General features: G+C 40.2%; 1 protein-coding gene across 1 annotated transcript in view; it reads left to right on the top strand.

Moving 5' to 3' along the window:
* faf1 (Fas (TNFRSF6) associated factor 1) overlaps positions 1-24,187 on the top strand; it is a 62,453-nt gene that overhangs the window by 27,449 nt on the left and 10,817 nt on the right. The window contains exons 9-17 of the mRNA XM_085264905.1: positions 4,272-4,367; positions 4,473-4,596; positions 4,708-4,771; positions 4,885-4,966; positions 12,655-12,809; positions 17,037-17,173; positions 17,271-17,359; positions 20,938-21,018; positions 22,727-22,804. Of these exons, the coding sequence (XP_085121031.1) occupies positions 4,272-4,367; positions 4,473-4,596; positions 4,708-4,771; positions 4,885-4,966; positions 12,655-12,809; positions 17,037-17,173; positions 17,271-17,359; positions 20,938-21,018; positions 22,727-22,804 (906 nt within the window). The remainder of the gene's footprint in view (positions 1-4,271; positions 4,368-4,472; positions 4,597-4,707; positions 4,772-4,884; positions 4,967-12,654; positions 12,810-17,036; positions 17,174-17,270; positions 17,360-20,937; positions 21,019-22,726; positions 22,805-24,187) is intronic.

Genomic DNA, 24,187 nt, shown 5'->3' with positions numbered 1-24,187 from the left:
TAATATTTACTAGTAGTAGAGATCCATGTGGGCAAAACAAATGGTTTTTGTGACTGTTTATTTTAGCATTTGCTTGAATTTTCTTTGGGTTTACTGCATCACAGACATCTTGACGGAACTGGAAAAAGTTCTCAGTCAGAGAAAAAGTGTGTTGGACTTTGCTATAGTTTAAATTTGATTAAAAAAAATTTTTTTCTCCAAGTAGAGCAAAACGCTTACTCTGGCATCATTTGGAAATATTATGGTCGTACTGCCTTTCAATTTTTTCTCGCTTGTGTGGCATTGACAAAGCTGTTCTGAATATAATACTGATGATGGAAATTAACTTGCTTTGCTATTGCAAATATAACGGTTGAACCTCTGTCCTCGCCTTCTCTGAGACTTTTCCCTTAGCATTTCAGCACAGAGAGTCTCTGCACAGGCTTCATCTCATTGGAGCAGCTCTGATTGGCCGTCCTTCCTCCCATACCTGTTGGAGTGATTGACAGCCAGTGGGACATCCTTATTACGTCCCCCCCATCTCTGCACCCCTCCACCACCACCCGCCCTTTCTTCTAGCCTGTAATTGCTGACATTTATGCAGTGTTTCATGGTGTTTGCTAATGTATTAATGCCACAGAGCCTTTGAGGTGCCGTGGCTTGTAGGGCAGCACCTCCCTCCATTTCCCAGCTGGCATTACTGGAATCTTCCTCTACCTGATTGGGGCCTATGAAACCAGTTATTGACAGGTGGGGGGACAGCTTGTGGTTTCCATAGCATCAGGGCTCAGCAGTAAAGTCAGGCAGAGCCACCCCCCCTTCGTCATGAAATTGGCCTTCTTCAGGTGAAATTCAGTGCTGACTTAGTCTGTCTGTATCTGTTTTCTTTTTGTTTCTTGGTGTTATGCTCCCATCTCACTGAACCTTTTATTTGAAGAATAGGATCCTTTTGTCCTGACCATGGTCACGCTGTATATCTTCCTATTGCATCTCAGCCTAGAAACAATGTCATTTATTAAATATCTTAATAAATCTTAAAGGTGGAGTTTAAGTCTTCTATCTCCTTTCTTTTTAAACTTCCTCTTTTCTTTCTCTCTGTTCTTCTCTTGCTCTAAAAATGACATAGTAGAGTAAGGTGGTATGATGAGGTTTTGGTTGCCTTCAGTGCAGCTGTCAGTGGTAATTATCTCATACTCACAGCCAGACACCTAATCCAAACACTGCCTACACTGGAAAAGAAAAAAAAATGAAACACAGAAAGAATGAAGGGAGGAAAAAGGAGGATAGAGTAGAGGGACAAAAAAAAGGTTGACTGGGAAAGCAAAAGGAGGGAGGGGGGGTGTGAGGGAAAGAGAAAATTCTTCCCCTGTATCAGCCCCTGAATGCTTAGAGCCTCAATGAAAGTGTTAATTAAAAGAATCCAAAAAAGAGGAGCCAGTTCCTTTTGTGTGGAGATGTGGGAGAGGGTCATTTTGGGGGTTAACCTCATCCCCTCAGACCCTGTGCCCTGCGGCGCTTCAACCTTGTTTCCACGTTTCACCACTGAGCCGTCAAGCTGCACTTGTGTACCTCAACATCGGGAGAAGCCATTGGGTCAATGTGAGGAAGAGGACTGAGAGGCACTCATCTCTCTCTTTTTTTCTCCTTTTCCCCCCTTTTCACCTCCCCTGGTTGCATCCATGTCAGCCCAAACCCTCCAGGCTGTCTTTGACAGGGGAAGTGATCAACTTTATTTATACACTTATTAGGTGCTCAGACAAAACCCTCTCATTGTGAGTGGTGGGGGTAAAGGGTTTATGGGGCTCTGCTTGCCAGTCTGTGTTAAAATTCTCACGTTTGATTGCCACTCATAGGCAGCGAAGAGACGGGGCCATTCCTTCACGTCCTTAAAGTTCAGAACCTGTGCATCTTTAGCTCAATAACGTCAGTGTTAATTCAGCTCACAGACCTGGCACCCATAACGTCTTCAGTGGTCGTAGCTTTTCATTAAGCGTGTTGCTGGTTTTGAAAAAGCAAATTGCGTTTCTACATCGCTTAATTTTTTTTCCCACTTTTTCAGTAAATTCTTTTGTGATGTTCTGGTTTCTGATTAGAATGACTGATAGATCTAATGAAATAAAAGAAGTAAATAAGTTAGAGTTGAGTTACTTGAGCACAGACGAGGCAATTCAGTTAAGTGTTCTTCGTAGGTGTTCCTTATGTTAGGGTTGGCTGGATCAGCTGTCCTTGCTGTGACACTTGTGTGCTTTTTATTGACAATAGTACACTTGCTACTAATTGGTAATGTGCAGGAAGTACAGTCGGTCTCTTCTCTCGTCTGTATGCGCTTGGCTGTTTGGTTTTCTTTTTGTCTGGGAACATTCATCTGTTCTTGGCCCCAAAGGGAAAAAAACATAAATTCACAAAGAAAAGGACAGTCAAATATTTTTGCCCCAAAACATTTAGCCTTTTTAGTTAGTGTTATATGATGTGCTCTTGCAAACAAAGCTCCACGGTGGATTTGTCCCTTTAGAGGTGATGTCATTCTTGGTTTGTTTTGTTTCAATATTGCGTGAGAGTCTAGCCACTGCTTTTTGGAGCAGATTTCTGCGCTTAAGACAACACAGAGGAGGAATACTCATCAAGATGTTATTCTTTCTCATATTGTCAGGGGAGATACTCGGTGAAATATCCCTTCAGTCAATCGTTGCTCGACTGGTGGGAATTTGAAACGCCAATATTATAGCCAGTTTTAGTATATCCTCTGTCAACTATTTGAAATGGTGCAATAAATGTTTTTTCAGCTCCCAAGAGTGAGAGTTCACTTGCTCTTTTTAGGAGGAAAAAAAAACCCCAATATGTAAATAAATGCTATCATTTTATTTCTGTATATGTTGTAAATGTGATTGCAAAGGGACAAAGAGTATAGTTGTGGTAGATTTGGGGGATATGGACACAGCTTCTCATGATTTCTTGATCAGTATCTATGCAAATTTTTCTTAAATAATAATTTCTACCTTGTTCTTTTTTGTAGAAAATAATTTGGTTATTTTGTGTAATTGCTAACAAAAAAGCCCTTTTGTTGATTTGTTATATGGTGAAGCACTGTGGATTCTACGTAAAATACAAAACCGCAGCATAAAAAGCAATTAAAATGTTCAAACTAATCTCAGGATGAGTATCGCAATACTGCCCAACCCCAGCAGCGCCTACACTGACTCAACTAGTCCACAACTGTGCAAATAGTTTTGTATAAATATTTGGTTCTTTTGTGTGCAGCGCACTTACTTTCTAACAGTCAAAAGATAATTAAGTGCGACGTGACGGCACAGTTCTTATCAGTGCCAGGCAAACAGAGATACACTTATAAGTCCGTGTTTGTGATAAGGTCTACTGGTTACACTGCTCTCTCCTGCTCTAGAGAGCTGACACCAGCACGAGGAAGTACTTTTAATTTAGGAGAGACACAGAGAGGAAAACTCCATTCAGCCCGTGTAGCTCTTTTCAGACTCAATTGGTGTTGCGTGTAAGCGTCTCTTGATTCAGCCATGTCCAGCTGCTCTTTGTGTGTCTCAGCACTCGACAATGGAGCAGATAAGAGGACCTCTGCAGGGGATGAGCAGCTCCTCTGGCTCTTATCACACCAAGCTTACCTACCCTGCCTCAGTGCTGTTGTTCTCTCTACCAGAACAGTATTTGCATGTGGGTTTTCAGTTCAGGTGCCACTGAATATAATGTTGTGTTATTATTAAGTCTCAGTATATTCAGATTGGAAGATCTAAGATCTAAAAGCAAGACAACTTTAGTTTCATTCTGCAACAGCCTTGTCTCTATTGCTGATATCCCTTGGGGTCTGAGCCAGGAGACTCCTGTAATGAGTCCCTGCTGAATGCTCACATTTTCAGTCCTGGTTTTGGATTTGGGAGCTCATTAGTCAGGTTACCTTCTACTATAGACCACCACTGCACTTATGGATCCTGCAGGTGTACAGAAACCTCATTGTGGTCACGCCTCATTAGAGAGATGATCAAGCCTTTGTTTGAAAATACAAAGTATGTCATGATACAGGTTATGCTTCTGCTGCCTGGGGAAAAAGGCAAACAAATGTAAGGCACAACTACAGAATCAGTGGTGAAGTTTGCCTTGTTTTGGTTTAGGCATCAGTTTTAGGCAAGTCATAAGCAGTAGATACCAACACATACTTAAACTTGATGACATTATTATATTGTGTTGAGTAAACGCACACGGTCGGCAGTCATTCTTAATTGTTGGCTTCATTCTTTTGTTCTGTTTCCTTTGTTTGTTTGTTTTAGATGACACTAGCTCTTTCTGGAATCAGCTATCCCTGCCATCACCTGAGTGTTTGTCGAAGGTCCTCGCCAGCTAATGCCCAGGAACCCACAGAAGAGGTAAATTGACCTACGTATGCCACCGCACGCTTCTGAGTTATGCATTTCATCCCCTAGGCAACTTTCAAGCATCAGACATGCTCATGAAATGCTTCTTATTTACAGTGTGCGGATGTCCATATGATCAGCGACAGTGAGGGTGATGATTATGAAGACGCATCAGAATTTGGTGTGGATGATTCAGAGATGTTTGGAGTGGGCTCCTCGAGCTGTAGGAAATCACCTATGAGTACGTAATGTGAACCACTTGTAGAACTCAGTTATAGCAGCCACTGTAGTATTAACCTCCAGATACAGCATGTAAAGCCTGACCATATAATTATTTTTGTCCCTTTTGCAGTGCCAGAGAATAGTGAAAATGAAACTGATGCCTTAATTCACTTTACTTCTGAATTTTCTTCGAGGTGAGCGGTTGTTATGCTCAATTTAAAATGGCTTTGAAACCTGACAAAGCTGGATAGTAACAATGTTTTAAATAAGAGTCGTGTGTGTGTGTGTGTGTGTGTGTGTCCTGTAGATATGGAGAGACCCATCCAATGTTCTTTATTGGGTCTTTGGAGGCAGCATCTCAAGAGGCCTTCCATGGCAAAGCCAGAGATGTAAGTAACCTTTTGGACTATTTTGGGTCTCACAGGAAAATTTTTAATATACTCTGAAAAACTTGTGTTTTTCTTTGAAGCTTCATATTCTTATCCCTTTTAATTTGGGCTGTGCAAGTGATACGAGGTACTGATGTTACAAATGATGGCCTGTCCTTTATCACTGATGTCATTTCTCCTTCATGGAAGAGTCGCTTTTTTCAGGTTTGAGTTTTCTTTGCTTAAGATAACATGACAAAGGAACACAAACAGAGAAGGATATTATTAATTCTGTCAAGGGAGATACTTTATTTCTCATAACTTCTCTTTTGTTACTGGGCTGGGGGAAATTTAAAACGCTAATATAATCAGGAACTTTATTCACCTGGCCTACATTTTTTACATTTGGGTTAGAGTTCATTGTTAAGTTGGGGAAAGCTAGATGAATCTGGTTACCATTATAGATGGATGCATAGGGTAATCAGAGATCACTGACGCCGTGCTGCTGGTCTGTTGCACACATAATTCAGTCTGCTTATGTAGAATGATATCTATGGAGATCTCATGAGACACAACTTTAAATATAAGTCATTTAGTTTTAGGCTTAATGCCAGTAAAACCAATCCAATCCAACCCAACTTTATTTATATAGCACTTTAAAACAACACAGTTGACCAGAGTGCTTTCCAATAATAAAACAGATAAAAGTTAAAAACCATACACTAAGCAGACAAAGAAATAAATATAAATAACAGTAAAATAAATACATAAATGAAAATGATAAAAATAAATCAGTATATATATATTAAATATTAAAACATGAGTAAAATAGACAATAAAATATACAATGAATAAAATTAACAAAATAAAAAAGATTAAGAGCAACAGCTGACTACAAACTGACTCTGGTACTACTCCTAAAAAGCCTTTGAAAAAAAGTGCGTTTTTAAAAGTGATTTAAACATTTCAAGTGTTGGGGCCAACCTAATATGGAGGGGCAGTTTATTCCATATTTTGGGGGCCACAACAGCAAAAGCTCAGTCCCCCCGGTGTTTCAGTCATCTATAATAGAGGTAATGGAGACCTGGTAATATTTTCATCTCTAATTATTTCCTCTCTTTATATTTTGTTTCCAAGAAGTCAGACTTCATCATAATTCTTTAAAGTGGTCTTGACCAATAGTTCCCCAGGTCCTCTTAAGGTCTCCTCGGTTTTTCTTTGGCCATTGTCTCGTTTTCAGTCCAGTCCTTATACTTGACCATTTATAGAGAAATGTTTTTGGTTTTGTTTTTTTTGTTTTTTGTTAAACTGCTCAACAGTGACCTAGAAATCATTCAACCACAAAAGGCACCCAACTTAAGGGATGAACCAGTGATGTGTCTACACATAACGGACAACTGGGCAAATAACCAATATGAAATTATGCTTTTAAGCACTTTGTTACTAGCAGCTTGTTGCAAAAAGCATGTAATGTGTTCCCATTTGTTTAGCTGAATTTATGAAACATGTCAAAAGTACCACAATTTGATGAGCATAAACTGCATCTTTACACTAACAAGGTGTTTCCCAACTGGCTTTTGGGCCTGGACAAGTGGAGGCCAATAGACAAAGCGGTAAGCCTGAAAATAACTATCTATACGAGGGATGTATCTGGAACTTCAGTTGATCCATATGCTGAAGCCTTATCAGAAATGGTCTCGGTGGATGTGTGGCTGTTAAAAAGCCATTCTTAAGGAATGGAAACAGAGAAAAAACCCTGAGGTGTGCCAAGAACTGGATGAATATTCAGTGGCAAGAGGTCTTATAGGGATGAATCCAAATTTTACATTTGGTTTAAATAATCGTTAATCTGTCTGGAGGTGGTCAGAGAGAGATAAAACAATGAGTCTCTATAGCTCGCTGGGAGCTCTGTCGTGGTTTGCAGCTGCATTTCAGTCCGTCGTGTTAGGGATCGTTCCTTGTCCACCATGCAGTACCATCTGGAAAGCGTCTGATTGGCAACGGCATGACAATGATCCCAAACACACTGCCAATGCAGTAACAGCAAACCTTGATGAAAAAGAAAAATGCATAGTGGAACACTATCAAACATGGATTGGCCTCCCCAGAGCCCAGACCACAACAATTATCAAAGCAGCGTGGGATCATCTTGACAGAGAACGGAACAAAAGGCAAAGCCTGTAGAACTATTACTGAGCATTACATTCCAAACAAGATTTATTAGGAGAGTGCATTTTGTTATACACTGTATTTTTGCACATTTTGACATATTGCCAGACAGATTTCACATTTTCCTACCAAAGTATAAAGAAATAAAAAGTGGCTCAAGACTTTTATTGAGTATTTCTTGAAACTTGAACAATTGGAATATCAGCATGAACAAAACTTGTTAGACACAGTGTGCTAAGAGTAACTGAGTAAATGATTAGTGTGTGCAGAAGGCATGACGATAATCTATGCCTTACTTTCCATAAACCGTAAAATTACATTTCTTTCTAAAAAAAAAAGTCATTGATGATGGTGATGTTTAATGTATGTACCGTGGATGTGGCTTGATAGCGACACTGATATTAGTTATCAAAACCATCATCAAATTTTCACCCCGACAGCTGAGGCTTTATTTTTAGCTGTCCACTTTCCCCCTTGTTTTTCAGCTTTTGTCCTTTTAAGGATGCTTGTATCAACGGACAGCTTGTGTGGATTACAGCCTTATTAGACTGTGAGGACACAGCAAGATGTTCTGGGGGTTCAGATCACCAGGCACACAAAGAGGGAGGGTGAAAAAGATGATAGCAGGGCCACAAAATGAAGGACATGGTCTTAAAAAGCAGCGTGGAGCACAAGAGAAAGTTGGACGAAAAAAGGCTGTGCGGGAAAAAAGAGAAAAATAAGCAAATGTGATTTTGGGGGATAAAAGAAAGGGAAGGAGAGAGTGTGAAATAAACAGAGATGTAGAAAAAAATCTAAAGAGAAGCTTGGCATTTTGCCTGTTTCCCAGCTGATCTCCTCTCCTAAGCCAGCACAATATGGCTGATGTCTCTCTGGTGTTCACACACAGTACTGTACCACTGTGCTCTAAACAGCATGAGGGCAGAATAGTATTCATTTCCACTGTATTTTGTTTTATTCTGGGTGAGCTTGATTTAGCCTGCCAACTGTGCTGTGGTTAAAATGGCTTTGGAGAAGCTGGATATGTGCAAAGATGTTGCACGAAAGCAGAAGCTATTTGATCTGTTCTGTGTTTGTCCTGTTTTGTCACAAACATCCGAGATGACAGGCCAAAACAAGCTGCTTTTCACGGTTTCATTACACAGTAGCATATGTGCACAATTACACCGTCCCCTCTTCCATCTATCCGACAATCCCATCCCTTGCTCTTTCGCTTCCATTTGAAAAGCAATCTAGTATTTGTGTCCTCGTAGTAGAAAAAGCCTACTTCATTAAGGGTATATTAGAGTAGGGCAGGTTTGACTGAAGGGGTTTTTAAACAGAGGAATCAGTCTCACTCTCTCATAGCCTGGGAGAGGCTAATCACTAAGCAAAACACTACATTTGATGAAGTGTTTCTGAAGGTGTGTGTTGGGGGAATGTTGAGATAGACTCAATCCATCCTTAATGAAAATGCTTTGGGCTGCTGAGCTGAGCTGAACCCTCTTGGGGATCAGTGGTTAGTCAGAGCGTACAGAGAGATAGGCCACCCATCACTAACCACGATCCTCACTAAATCCCCATCAACGCACTGGTTAATCACTCTAACCCCACGCTTTTTCGCTCTCCACTCTGCTCTCATGTCTGCCACACACAAAGACACATCAAAATTCATAGCCTTGCTGAAGAGCGGAGTTGAGGGATTTATCGCTGCCAAGTATCTGCTTTAAAACCCAGCAATAGCCTCGCAGAGTCAAGAGGAAAAAGCAGCGGTCAGTCAGAATGGCATATGGCGCGTAGATGTACATGTATCTCTGTCAGCTTGTGAAATGTTGATCACAAGTGGCTTTGATTAGTTATTGACTGCACCTGAAATGATTACTGTCAGGTGTAAATGGATAGATTAGGGGCTACATCAGTGTAAAGTTTTAGATATTGATATATTTATTCTACATTCTCTTAATCCATCAGAATCATCGATGATCAGGAGCTTGGATAACCATAAGACAGCTCCATCCCTCATGTGTCAGAACAGTTAGATATACATGTGTGGCCATTACAGTTAAACGTTAAATGTGGTGTGCAAACTCAAACTTGTCCATATTCTTATAGTGTGGACTTTAACTACTTAACTTCAGTTGCGGACTTCATATTATTTCAGTGCTTTCATAATTGTTTGGAAAGACTCTAAAATGTGCCTCATGGCTGCCCATCGATCACAATGAGTTTTCCCACCGTGTAGGTCATTTGAGCTCTTCAATTTGAAGTATTTGCTTTTCCAGACTGAGCCGGTCATCTAAAGAACAATCACCATCTGGATTTCTCTGTCCTTCCTTTCATCTGTACATGTCTGTATCTCATTAACTAGTCTCTCCTGGCTTTGTTCAACACGCTGTATTTGTGATTAAGCCTCTTCTTGATGTTGCAAAAATGTCATCCACAGAAAAAGGGCCCTAATTAAACTAAAAGCTGTTGATCGACTTCAGTTCCACTACACGGTTTCCCTAAAGAGGCTTAAAATAAAATAAAAACAAACAAACAAAAGAAATTGGCAGTGTCACGTTTATTTCTGTTATTGCTCTAAAATTCTGATGGTAGCAAAATAATGTAACATGGATGAATCGTGGCACAAGTTATCTTCTCCTTGACTGCAAAGGCCCCTAACACCAGAGACTGTGGCTTCATGTGGACTAAGACTTTGTGTTTATGGGTGTGCCGTGAGATTTTTAGCAGCAAGTTGTATCTCTTCATTCATGTTTAAAAAGGGCAAAATCATGAAGCTAATTCTGGAGTGATATCAGACACAGCCTGTAATATTGCAAGCTTGCTTGGTTTATTTCATTCACCAACAGAAACTTGGCTATTTGGGTCTTCCCTTCGTAGCCATAGAGACGACCTGATCATGACAGAAACCGATGACATTGTTTTTGATTGTTTCTCTTTATGAATAACTAACTGTAAACTGGCTATATTAAATGTTTTTGAAAGTATAAATGTTTGGGCATAAAGGCACATTTTCTTTTTTTTATTTTAACCCCTGTGCAGACACTTTTTGCAGAAAAGGTGAATTGAAGCTGGACTAAAAATGAAAGTAATAACTGTACAGTGTCCGTAAATCACAGAGCGCTCTGCACACACCTTGGTGTCTGTTGCTCGCAGTTTCAGTCGCCTGAGCTGACAACTTCTTTATCTCCACGTGTAAATTATATAAATTAGTCTGCAAATAAAGCCTTTTTAATATGTGACAGATCACATGTTAAATTCACTTTTTATCCTCATAATGAAGGACGAGTCCACCTTTAATAGAACTTGAGTAAATTAATAAATTGTGTTCATCTGTCAGCCCAGACCACATATTATATTATTTACATCCCAGGGTAGGAGATGCTGCTCATTATTAAAAAAACATTTTGGAAGTCCAGTTTATGTAAACCTATAAATACTCCTGTGACTGGCTTAGTTAGAGTACTACATGAATAGAGGAAGCAGCATTCTTGAGGTGCTTATAATTGGTCATCGGTCATTTATAATACGGGCAGATTTGGAGTGGGATATGAGCCTGATCCGCTTACACCCCTTTTCAGGTGATTTCTAACAGTAAATGGGTTTTATTATTAACATCATTGTGTTTTATCAGAATTTTTTTTTCTTTTTGCATACATGCACTTTTATCTCAAGAATCTGAAATAAATAATCCCTTTATTTCAAACAACTAAAAAATAAAACAGAAAAACCTGCTCTTCATATTCACACATGGTAATCCGCATCCCTAAAAGAAAAAAAAAAGGCAAGTGGAGCAATTAATTAAAAAGGAAAAGTGAAACAAAAGACCTGCATGTTTTATGATAAAAAAAAATGTTTTTGTTTTAAAACGATGGTTAAAAAGTGCCTCATTCAAAGGACCGCCTCATTACGAGAACACATGCTTTTTTTCATATTTATAGACGCACATATTTCATATTTTCAAACTTTCTGCTGGGCCGTCTTCCAAGAAAGAGGTGCACTGATTAAACAGCAAATGAAGCGCAACGCTATTCTACAGTGTGTGAACTCTTTTGTTTCTCTCACAGCCTCAAAGCAAGCTTAGCTTTAGGTGAACAGGTGTGAGGAAGGGCTATGGGGTCACTATCTAGCTCAGGTTGGACCTAGTAATTTAGCTGAACTGAGGGATTTGCTCCTCCCCGCTAAGACAGGCAATACAAAAGATCTGAGTTGAAAGCGGAGAGGGAACAGAGGGGTACGGACAGTTTAACTAAGATGAAGGAGTTCAGTTTGCCAAAATGCCCACTTTGATTAGTCTTTACACTTGCTCTAATTGAGCATGCATGTGTGCGAGCATGAGTCCCGTTACTCGCGGGCAGCGGAGTTAAGTTTGCGCATCTGTGCGTGTGTGTCGGGGACGTCGGCGTTCGAGTGTGTATCGGGGTTTTGTTTTTTTGTTGGTTTTTTTTCACGCTGTAAAACTCTCCCTCTCCTCACACTCATTCCTCTCTCAAGACTGAATTTGCTTGTCTTCTCAGCATGAGTGTTTAATCTTTTCAGGCTGTTGAATCGGCCTAGTGAATGAGTCCCCAGCTCCTTCTCTCTAGGAGCCCTGGAGATTATTCTAAAGCACTAATCGTTGAGCAAACACAGCAGTGCTCTCCCATTCCTATTCTACACAGGCCACAGTATAGCACAACTTCTTCTTTCCCTTCTCCTCACGTTTTACGCCCTGTGTAGATTTTTCGCTTTTTGGCGCACGTAGCCTAGATTACTGTTCCCGAGGAACAGACCCCTTAACTCCCCTTTCACAGCCGTGGGTAAAAATGAACTAAGCAGAGAGTGCGAGTTTTTCTTATTTGTTCTTTTATAGCAAGAGAAGTGACATGTAATTTAAAGAGCATTATTTCCAACATTGTCCCCTGGAACCTTTTATGTTTGTGGGTGTGTTTGTTTTTTAATTAGATTGTCAGTAGGGAGAATCTACCAGGCTTATATGATGGTGTCAATATCCTTGGATTTGGAGCTTCGTCAATATTGTCTGGCCCTGCCGCTACTAACCTGAACAGGCTGCTGGCATTTGGTGTAAAATAAATAGAGTGATTTGTCTGTTTTGTTTTCTCCATATCTTTGTCGCCTCCAAGCAAAGTTTTATTTACACCGCTCTCCATTTTATTTTGCGTGGTATTTGCTTTTTTGCCAGTTGTGGTCCTACCGTGGTCTTTAGAAGTCCTGCTAGCTCTGCGCCCAGTCCTCTCTGCCGGTGGTCATGTTATGTTCATGTAATATGGACATGTCTCTCCAATAATGAGACGCCTAGTGCATGGCTGACAGAGCAGCACCGATCACAGATATGACATTTATTATATTGGGGAGTGATGAGTTTTAGCTAGTCAAACTTCTTCCACAAAGTCAACTGTATACTTTGGTGTTTGGTTCCACCTATTAGCCACTGAACAACTGATTGAAGACAAAAATAAAGGATCAGCTGCAGTGACCCTTTGCCTTACCAAATGTCCTAGCACAGTAAGAGGTGCAGTTTGCTCCCACTCTGATTTTCAAACTGTTTCTCTCCACAGAGAAAGCTGCTGGCTATCTACCTCCACAATGATGACAGTGTTCTCAGCAACGTCTTCTGCTCCCAAATGATGTGCGCTGACTCTATCGTCTCTTACCTGAGCCAGAACTTCATCACATGGGCATGGGATGTCACTAAAGAAGCTAACAAATCCAGGTACAATGTTAGTCAACCAGCACGCTTGGAGTGCGATTGAAGACGTATCTTATTCCAAGAATCCTATTGTTTAATGAGTCCATTTTTGCGTAATTCATTTGTGTAAATAAAGGTTTAAGCTCATCTTGCGATGTTTGAGTTGTCGGATCAAATATTTAAATTGTAGAAACTGCAGCTACTCGTGAATTCTGTTGCAAAGCTAAATCTGGCTGTGTTTTCTGGTTGCCAAATCTGACTGTGATGCTATAGCTAGGGGAGAAAACAGTTTGGTCAGTGAGTATGATGGCTAAACGGTAATAAAAAAAAAAAAAACTAAGGTTTTAAACACTGAATTAATTCTCTGGAGATCCGGTAGTCTATCAGAATCATGCTGTATTTAGAATTGCTTTAGCCAGCTGTAAAGTTTAGTAATGCAATAAGAGAACCTTTAAGCCCTGACTGCATCCTTAATCCTTATGTTTTATTTATATGTGACTTACTGTCCGCAGGAGCCGACTGTCTGCATAAATACTGAGGTGTATCTAATAAAGAGGATATTGAATGTATTTCAGCGGGAGAGAAGCTTGATCATGAGCTGAGGGCTTTGTGAGCTGTCAGAGTCCTCTGGTTGGGAAGCAGTCTGTTGCATGCTACTATCTTGTCCCCGCATTATTGTTCTGAATAGTTTTCTTAGAGAAAGTAAATTTAGTTTTCAGTCGTGCCTTCATCCTGCTGTTGTATTTTTTTTTTGTGTGTGAAGCAAGAAAATCTTGGACTTTAGAGAGTGAATCCTGCATATTTTGGGTAGCGTTTAGATAATAATCCAGAAATGCTAGTGTAGGTGGAATCCTATCTGGCAAATGAACAGTGTTTAAAAATCGGTTTGACACATCCGTAATTGCTGGCATTCATCTTTCACTCCATTACTCGTACTCTGTATCTCTTTCTTCTCATTCTCTCTTCAGCCTCATTCTCTTTTTGAAGCTTGGAGGTTGCATGCTAACAAAAGGCGTTGTGTTTGCACGGTGAGGCCCCTGATTGGGCAATCTTGACCAAACTGTCTGAATAGAGGGTCAGTGGGAGATGAAGGACTCCGTTGGAGTCCAAACATCTCTATCTCTCCAATTTATCCTGAAAGTCCTAGCTTAGCTCCAGCACCCTGTGTTGGTATTTTACAACAACACCTGTTTATTACATTGGTTCAGTGAGTGAGATATATATTTTTAACAGACTATTAGATCTCTTGCAGGTTCAAGTGTTGAACAGAGGACAGGTTTAGGTAAATTTGAACCTTTGTTTCACATTGTAAACAAGGAATGCTTCATGTATTTCATCCTTCCCTTCATCTTTAATACTACATATTTTACTTGTTTCCTTTCTGATATTTCTTTATTTCTCTTCTATTTAATCAGCTACCTCAGCTCTCTCACTCTACCCTGAACCTCCAGAGTTAAGCCTGCCCTCTGGTAGCAGTCATTGAGAAAGACTCGCACCCTGACCTCAGCTCTCCATTATTTCTTTTAAGGAAACTCCCTCCTTTCCTCATTCCGCACTCCTTTCTCTCCCATTGGCCTCCTTTGCTTTTTGCCCCAGCTGGGCCTTTTTATTGCACGTTAAAAAGGAGGCAACATCTGGAGCTTTTCATCACACACAGCTAGTCGCAGCTTTGCTGCTAACGCATGCATGCACATGTGCGCACTAACTCGCTCACACATCCAACTGCTGCTCGGCATTCTCACGCTCTTTAGCTGATCTAAAGTGACTGGTGATTGGCATCAGTCACACAAGCTGTTAGAAAGGTATCCTGATTATGTGTGCGTGCATTTGTGTGTGTCTGTGAGCGAGTGATAAACCTGCTGATATTGGAATGTGCCTGTTGCTTAGCTTAATCTATTCTCACAGGCCTACCAGTTAAATGATTAATTATGCATAAATGCAGTGCTGCTGATTGGATGCCAGTGTAATTGTCACTCGTGGGAAATGAATCTGATATATCGCCGAGGCAGTATACTGTCATTGCACATGTAAGTAAATAAACACATTGAAAGTCGATTATTTGTGTTGTGTGCGCATTCTCATAATACATTACAGTGTAAGAATATGCACTAAGGTGACCTTATGTTGACACTAGATTTAGTGTTTTAAACATTATACAGACCTGGCAGTCTAATGTGATTACCCGTTTGGTCTATAGCAATACAGGCGATCTTATTAGAGAATAAAATAAAAAAGAATAATCCTTTAATTGTCCCACAAGGGGAAATTTGGTTGTAACAGCAGCCAAAAAGACACATATACAAACAAACAGTACACAGGACACAGAACAGAAACATACAGAAACAATTTTTCTTACAAATTTCATATTTACTAGCCTTTAAGTGTAAACTTGTGTCTTAACTGCTCAAGGCAGGAACAGACCGTTGTGCGAACCTGTTCTGTACACTCGACTTCTTCTCTTGACATAGTCTTCCCTGAAAACATAACTCGTTTGGTGGGAGAACAAAATGTCATTTTCAAATCAAAACATGTCCATGTTCACTCTGAAACAAAGTGTGTATGACACAGTGAGCTATCGGAGCATCCGGTTCCCATACTGCACACGTACTGGTGGCTGGCAAAAATATTCCCTGCAGTGCTACTGTACTACCCTGACTCATCAGCTGCTCAGTGGAGCAGACGCCAGGTCTAACCGGTCTACTCGCATCATAGTGCATCAGTTTGATTTGAAGAAGTGCAAGCTGACAGTCCAGGAAAACATTTACTGTTATAGCTGTCGGGATCCGCAGTGAGAAAATAAGCTGGGATGGGCAACAAATTAGAATCTGTCAGTCACATTAGCCACCGAAGCATTTAATGGTAGTTGCAAATTCCATGCAGGTGTTTCTTCTGCATTTAGTTAGCCATAAAGGTTTTTAAAGGCCGCAGGTTACTATGTTATATTAGGGCTAGATGAGACAGGCCGAACTGTGCAGCTCATTTCCTGGAGTGACTTCCTCCTGACATTAAGTGTTGTGGCCATACTTATTCTTCTTTACCTAATTCCATAAGGGCTTCGTAGTTCTTCCTGTTTCCTAGTTTCGGTGTCCGTCTTACCCTAAACGATAGTGGTTACAAAGTACATGTAAGTTGTGTTTTGAGATTGTGCTGTTTTTATGTTGTTGTGATTATGATCATCATTGTGCTGAACTGACTTCCTTAGTTTAGAGTTAGAAACCAAAGCAGGTTAGCCTGTGCTTGATTAGAGGTTTAAGATTGGGTTACCCTTCAAGTTAGTGTCTATTGTTCCCTGGCCTTTCATTACAGGTTAGAGTTTCCCTGTGAGCTTTTGTTATATTGTGGCTGGGTTGAGGTCTGAACAGGGACAAATGTCAGAACAAAATGATCTAAGATTTAGGGTACCCACGTTTTTCATTGCAAGGTGTGGGTCACACAAAGTTCAACATTTGGAAAAAGTTTTTGTCTGCATTGTATTCCAAAGCTCATTTCATTCATCTTTCAGTCCAACGTCCACACTTTAGCTGGTTTTGGCATGATTATTACTACTACTGCTATTGTCCTATTGACTGGAAGTACTCGATTTCACCGTTTGGAAAGTCTGCAAGTAGCTCCCGCAGCTTTGGCTTCATCTTTTAATGAGTTACACCCCCTCTCAGACAGCATCCGCTCTATCTATCTTCTTCCTCTGACCCGCTGTCCCGCCATCCATTCCATTACCTCTCTATTTTACCAGGCAGTTATTAAAGTAGATCTTATTAAAAGGCAGGAGAAAAAGCTCATCTATATTTGCATTCAGTCTATAGCAATTCATTAATATTATGACATTTACAGGGAGCTTGGCGGGGCTCCGACTGCCTGCTACCCTTTTCCCTCTCTGAAATGTTAATTTAAAAAGTTCTGTCTTTGTAATGGAATAAGAAATCCTCTCTTGCCCTATCAATTCTGGGTGTCTGGTGAGGAATACTAATTCATCTGTGGTTCCAATTGAGATAGCATGTCGCCCTGATGGAATAAGAAAATGCAGAATTGGTTTTAAAGTCTTTAATGCCACAAGTTGTGTGTATTTCTCTTTTGTGCTGCAATCTGAAAAGCACGCACCTCCCAGTGAAAATATGTGCACGAATACTTTATCGCTCTTTAAAATTGTTTTTATTGCAGGCTTAAATATATGCTTATTACCAAAGGAACAAGCAGGTAAAGTAAATAAATTGGGGGGGGAAAGTGAATTAGATAAATTTCTTTGTCTTCCAGACTACTCACTATGTGTACGAGGCACTTTGGCAGTGTGGTGACACAGACCATACGGACATACACGACAGACCAGTTCCCCCTGCTCCTCATAGTCATGGGGAAACGCACATCCAATGAAGTTCTAAATGTTATTCAAGGTAATTCTCATTTTATTCATCGTACAATTAACTCTGTTTTCTGTAATTATCATGAAAACAAACTCTTTTATTGCCCTGATTTTCTTTTCTAATTCAGGCAATACAACAGTGGATGAGCTGATGATGAGGTTAATGGGAGCAATGGAGATCTTCACAGCACAACAGCAAGAGGACATTAAAGACGAGGTAAAGCTTGAGCGGAATCAGACAGTCTGTTCGCAGGAAACAAAAACATCAGCCTCTGATCCTTAAAGATGGAGAAAAGACTTTATTTCTTTGTTCTTTCAATAACTACTTGGTTCATTATGGACCATTTGCTCTTTCAAATGGAAACATATGCTCGTGTTTCCTTGTAATGCTGTTTAACAGTAGCTAGGAAAGTTGTACAAAACTGCTGTTGACTAAACTAACCAGTTTGCTACTATCTATAGTTTCCACTGTATATAGATGACTTCATATTTTTATTTAAAGGAGGTACTGTGGCCTGGGGAGCACTTCCAAGTATACCAACCGAATTCTCAAATGTACAGTTTTTTGTGAGAGTCACGCTTTTGACATTAATGACATCGTTTCAAGCTAAAGCCGTGCTTTATTGGTTGGGATAAGTTGCAGACTGCCAGAGGTTTCTTCCTGTTAAAAGGGAGTTTTTTTTCTTCCCACTGTCACCAAAGTGCTTGCTCATAGAGGGTCATATGATTGTTGGGTTTTTCTCTGTATGTATTATTGTAGGGTCTACCTTACAATAAAAAGGGCCTTGAGGCGACTGTTGTTGTGATTTGGCGCTGTATAAATAAAATTGAATTGAACTTCTACCATTAATCTTATTTTAGTTGGCTAATCTCAGTGGCTCCAGTAACTGGACCAACTTTTAACATTGTGCAATAAATTGCAACATGTCAGAGCACATCAGAAGGCACTGTTAAAATATGGCTTTTGTTATAATGACTCGAGAACCATTCAGCCATTTCATCCCCTTTAGTTATCAACTAGAGTCTGGCTACTGCTAACGTATCTGTTGACCTCCTTTTACCCAAAGAGAAAATGTAACTAAAACATGATTAAAACATTCCTTCCATAGAAATGATAAGGTGGAGCTAGCATTTTGTGTCCTTCCCACGAATCTTAACAATATGAGACAATGCATCAGTCACTTACAACGAACTTAACTAATTTATTAACTATCATCTCATATGTTCACTCAACTCCTTTTGACATGAAAAACACTGTAGTTACTTTTAACTTAATGGTCCTCATAGCTTAGTTTAGACATTCCCAAACCATGTGAGTGCCATGGTAACTGTTGTAAAGGATATGTGAATATTACTATGGTTAAGTCTATAATTGAAAACTGACCTGTGTGACTTGAAGCTGACTTGTTCAGATTAATAAAAAACAATAACACATTACTAAGCTTTAGAGTAATTTAATCAGCACTGGTGTTTAGTCTCTTAGTATGTCGCAGAAGTTTTGGTTGTGTGAAATCTTTCGTAGCTGCCCTTTCCACTTTTATGCGCGTTTTCCACGGATTTTTGTCAGCCCTGACTACACTGTGCCTCTTTTTTGACTACTGTATCTATAGATGACAGATGTCAAGCTGTGTTAGGTTCAGCCATTATGTTAAGTCAACCAAACAGCCTTTTTAGCAATTCGCAGCGCTATTGTGGGAGTCATAGCATCTCAGTTATGGGAATCATGGCTGAGGAATGAGTTGAGTTTCACACACACCCTGAGGGTCAGACTTGCTCAGGTGAGCTGTGCCCTGCTGAGTGACAGCTACTCTCTCTGTGTTGTTATAACGTCTGTAATGCTCTGGCTTTGTTGTGGATTTGTCACTCTTAGTCGCTCGTCAAATAATCATTAATGATAGGATTTAAAACAAGAAATATTCAGAGTTTGTACATAAAGTGTTGGATCCTGGGGTTCTTTTCTTTTACAGGATTAGTGCCGGTGCTCTGTGTGTGTGTGTGTGTGTGGTTGTGTGTGTGTGTGTATGTGTGTGTGCCAAAAGAATAGTACTATTACCAAAATTAAACACTATAAAAATGAAGTAATATATGACTATTTATTCATTATTAGTACCATCAACCTCAAGATTTTCACTGACAAACCTCATTTTCACGGTACCTGCTTTTGGGTGCTGGTGTATATGATTCTTTCCCTGTGTCTCGTCCTTCTTCTTCCATTTTTCTCCTTTCCAAAGACAAACTCAGACATGAACACAGACACCCAGACATTCCTCTTTGACAGCGACTTTTGTGTCAGTCTGGAATCGGAGCAGCTGGAAGGCCACATTGTGATTTCTACCAGCCGTACTGACTCGCCAGTCATTTGTATGGTTTTCTGTGTTTTAGCTTAGTAGTTAGTAATCAAATGACTACTCGATGCAATTTTGTGGTCTACATCTGTCAGCATTTCAGGGTTGTTGTTTTTTAAAGGTCGTTTTCGGGTCATTAAGCATGGATTTCATAGGAAAACTAGCCAAAAACTAACCATTGTGCAGTTTGTGCTGATTTGGTTGAAGAGTTTTATATAAAAAGAGTATACATTTGAGTCGAGTTTCATGGTTAGGTGAACTAGTGTCCACAGAAAGGATCTGATTTAAGCCAGGGCCCTCTGTTTGTTAAGTGACAGTGCGCATAAAGGCTGATATTGCGGTCCAAAAGGAAATAATTGGATATAAAATTTGCCCTCTGGCAAGTAGAGCTCAGCCACTTGGTTCCAAAATTAAATTGCAAAAAAACCCAACCCAAAAACCGCCATATAAAGCGTCTTTCACTAGTTGTTATTTGTGAGCAAACATTAAATATGTGACAGCTTGCTTTTCTGAACACCAAGTGTATCATCACGACTAAAAGACGGCACACGTCTTGCCAACTTGAACAGTAGCCAAGATATAGTTGTGGAAAATCTGTTTCTTTTTTCCTCCAAAGTTAAGGCCCTGAAAATCACATGGTGTTTGAGCATGTCAGATAAACATTTCCCTTCATGCCTCCTCACTTTAGGTTATTCAAAGTGTTTGAAAACATTCAACAGCAGGTCAAATGAATGTAAAAATGAATATCAAACATGAACTACTGTGCGACTTGTTTGCGTGACTCGGGGGCAATCTATTGAAAGTAGCCACTTTTGATGCTTTTGTCCCTCTGTGCCATTCTTTTACAGTTTCCTTTCAAAGTTCATCTATTATGTAGCCCAAAAGCACAAATGTATATTTGCATTTTCCAATTCAGTGCAACAATACACACTGTCATTTTGCTTAGCCGCTGCCTGGTTTCACAGTAGCCCTCTGATCATCACAATAAGCTTACTTTGCCATATCCGGGCTGACACACAGCGTGGGCCTTCAGAAAATAGAAAACTAATGGCTGTGCGCTGTTAACACAATGGACACTTGTATTTAGTCCCAGTCTTTATAAAACACTTTGTAGCCACAGCAGGTAGAAAGAGAAAGGCCGCCTGTCCCTTTCCCTCTGTACAAACAGGAAGAGAGGCAGCGTGAATAAAAGAAAAAGGGAGGGTGAAACTGAGATGAGGAAACATAAAAGGGGCTCGGGGTCTGGTAAATGACAGCCCAGTCAGAATGAATTCCCTTCTGTTGCTACTCTTTCATACCTGGTGTTTGTATGTAGCCGCACTTGACATGCTGTTTTCTGCTGCTAGCTTCCACAGCCGGCACTTCTGCTTAGATGTTTTGTCCTCGTGTATCCTTTATTATGCTGCTAGTTAATGGGACCGACTTTCTTTCTTCCCCTCTCTCCACTCAGGACGAGCGCGAGGCAAGGGAGATGGTGAAGAGAGAACAGGACGAGGCCTATCGTCTGTCTTTAGAGGCTGATCGTAAGAAGGTACTTTCAGAATAATGCAGTTGTGATCAGAAGTTGACGCACACTTATCATGGGCATGAATGTCATGTAGGTTTGTGCTTTTAATGATTCCTACGAGTTGGTCCTCTTCCAGGGTAGAATGATGGCACAGCATACATCTGTAGTGACTTTCACAAACAAGAACTGGGTGCACAACTTTGAATTTAATTTGTATTTTCTCTAATCCACATGGGGTAAAATGTCTGTGTATATATAGGCTCAAATATATACACCATGTCCACTAGCAACTTTGACCAGACACTAAAAAACAAACTTTTGGCACAGTTATGGATGGATATTTGACCACCCTTCTTAGCAGAATTGAAGAAGTTCATTTAAGTTGGTTGGTTTTCTTGGTACAGCCAAGCCCCACCTTTTAGTCCACGAATTTTAAATAGGGTTGAGATCGGGGCTTTGCAAAAGCCATCCTAGCAGCTTAATGTTAGCCTGTTTTATCCGTTTCAAAACCAGGGATCATTGTCCTACTGGAACACCCAATTGCTTCCCAGTTTGAACTGTGCAGCTGTTGATTTGAGGTGAAGTTGAAGAATTTGGAGGTAGTACTCTTCCTTCATTGTTCCATCCACTTTTTACAGTGTAGCAGTACCACTGGTAGCAAAACAGCCCCAGAGCAGAATGCTACCATCACCATGCTTGATAGTTGATACAGTTCTTAGGTTTAAGCCTCAGCTTTATTCATCCAAACATACCTCTTGCTATTTTGGTGGAATAGTCAGTCTTTTTCTTGTCTGACCATAAAGGTTTGCGTCATAATACAGCTGGGTTGTCCATATGTGCAGCTACAAACTGTGGACAGTGATCCTAGTGATGCTTCCAGACCATGAGAAAGTAAAAACTTGTATTTATATACAGGTGTTTAAACTCCTCTAGTGATCTTGGCAGTTGTTTAGAAATGGCCGATTAAGCTTCTGGTAGGATGTACTCAAAGCCCTGACCTCAGCCCTATTCAAAATTTGTGAACTATGCTTAAAAGTCGGGTCTGTGCCAGCAAACCGGCTAATTTAAATGAACTCTGTAGTTCTGCCAAGAAGACAGAATTATGCCAGGAGCTTGTTGATGGCTACTAAAAGCATCTGGTCGAGTTTCAACTTGCTAAGAGACATTTAACTAAATATCATCGGGGATGTATGTATATATTTGACCGTGTGTGGATTAGAGATAATCCAAAGTATGTTCAAACGTGTGCCCAGTTCTTGCTTTCGAAAGGCATTAAAGATGTACAGCGTACAGTCATTCCAGCCTGGAAAAAGGATAGTTCAAATCCGTTCATGCCCCTGATGAGTGTACGTAAACTTCTGACCACAAGTGCACCAGTTATCTTTGTGTATCACTGTCAGTTCTTAAGTGTTGTTTTTGAAGCATAGTATTAAAATCAAAATGAACCTCAAACATCAGGTTTAGAGTACAATCTACTCCTACTGTGTTACTCGGTTTAGTTGAGGTGTCGTAAATAATAAGAAATGCCTTATTGTTGTTCAGTGAGATCATAATGAGCCAGTGTGTGTACAGAGCAGCTCATTTTAACTTTAAATTATGCTGTGCTTGTGCAGACTACAACTTGCGTGTCTAGAACAAAGTTTTTGTTGATCAGTCAGTTAGTTTGTCAAAGCAAAGTAACAGAAATGAATCCAATTAATGATTTGTTTATGTTTTTGGGGGGTTTTTTCAGAGAGAAGCCCAGGAGAGAGAAGAGGCCGAACAGTTTCGCTTGGAACAGATGAGAAAGGAGCAGGAGGAGGAGAAGGAGGTGAGTACGACAGCCATAATTATACTAATTATACAGCAAACATAGGTAGCCAAAAGTGTCAGTTAGTTACTAGTTAATTCGTACCGAACAAGTTTGCTATTATTCCACAACAGCAGCTCATAATTCGGTTGAATTAAAAGAGAATTTTGGACTCGAGCACATTTCAAAATGATCACATGAAAATCTACTATTAGCTAACGCACTAGTAGTATGATTTAGCAGGGCTGTACCATTGTGCTGTTGTTTATGTCCCTTTTCTGCTTACTCAATAGTAACTCAATTAAATTGTGGTTTTGGTGGAATCTGCCAGTCAGTGAAGCCTGTGTTGTGTCAGTATACAAGCACACAGCCATTTCAGAGAAATTAAATATCCTAATTACAGCAAGGCCGATCCCCATTAATGTCACCTTCAGTGTACACAGTTATTGTCCTGGTTAGCTTTTTTTATGCTGATATAGCACACAGCCTCATATTCAAACCCGAGTGAATAAAAGAGGCAATTCATGTACACAGACCTATGCACAAACATACACCTAAGTAAACACACATATTCTCTGGAAAACAATTATTGTCTGCAAAGACGGGGCAAGCGCACACACACGCGGCGGACACAATGTCACGCACACAGGAAAACAATAATTGTCGGTGAGGATGGCACCAGCGTCGTGATTGTCTATTGTAATACAGTGTAGTCCTCGCTGATTGCTGTTTGCTCTGCAGGTCAGAGCCCGAGGGCAGCGAGAGGTATTGGGTGACCCGTCTTGCTCAAATGATTTGTCACTTAAGTTAAACAGACGACAACAAAAGAGCCCTGAACCTGGCCTTCTTAATTATATCACTGTAGTCCACGAATCAAACAGTGCATACATGCTTGTGTATTTTCGACAACAATAGCCGGGATGGCGTTGTGTTTCCTACTTATATTAATTTTCTCTGCTCGAGCTCAAAGGTTTCCATGGCGTCTCCTGTGCTGACGCGCTGTGCTGTGCTACTGTCTAGATATCCATAAATATGAGAAGCAGCAGCAGCTGGTGTACCGAGACAATGGCAACTTAAGTTTCCCAAACTGTTAGAGGATAACTTTATCATAACGTGATCCTGTTTTGTGTACCAGTAGTTCTGATGGACGTCGGTTCAAATACACTACAAAAACCAAATTAACAAACAAACAAAACTGGGAATTCGCTTTCCTTTTATTTAATCACTATTACTAGTTGTGAATTCTTCTCCTAACTGGAGACAAACATGTGAAAACTGATTATACAGCAAACCTAGGTAGCCAAAAAAGTGTCAGTTAGTTACTAGTTAATTCGTACCGAACAAATTTGCTATTATTCCACAACAGCAGCTCATAATTCGGTTGAATTAAAAGAGAATTTTGGA

Source organism: Mchenga conophoros, linkage group LG23, assembly GCF_057382185.1.
Source record: "Mchenga conophoros isolate Kocher_MC1m ecotype Shallow Benthic linkage group LG23, M_conophoros_male_GT1.1, whole genome shotgun sequence".
NCBI classification, from domain to species: Eukaryota; Metazoa; Chordata; class Actinopteri; order Cichliformes; family Cichlidae; genus Mchenga; species Mchenga conophoros.
The sequence above is the reverse complement of the archived record's forward strand: the minus strand, read 5'-3'. Positions and strand labels throughout refer to the sequence as shown.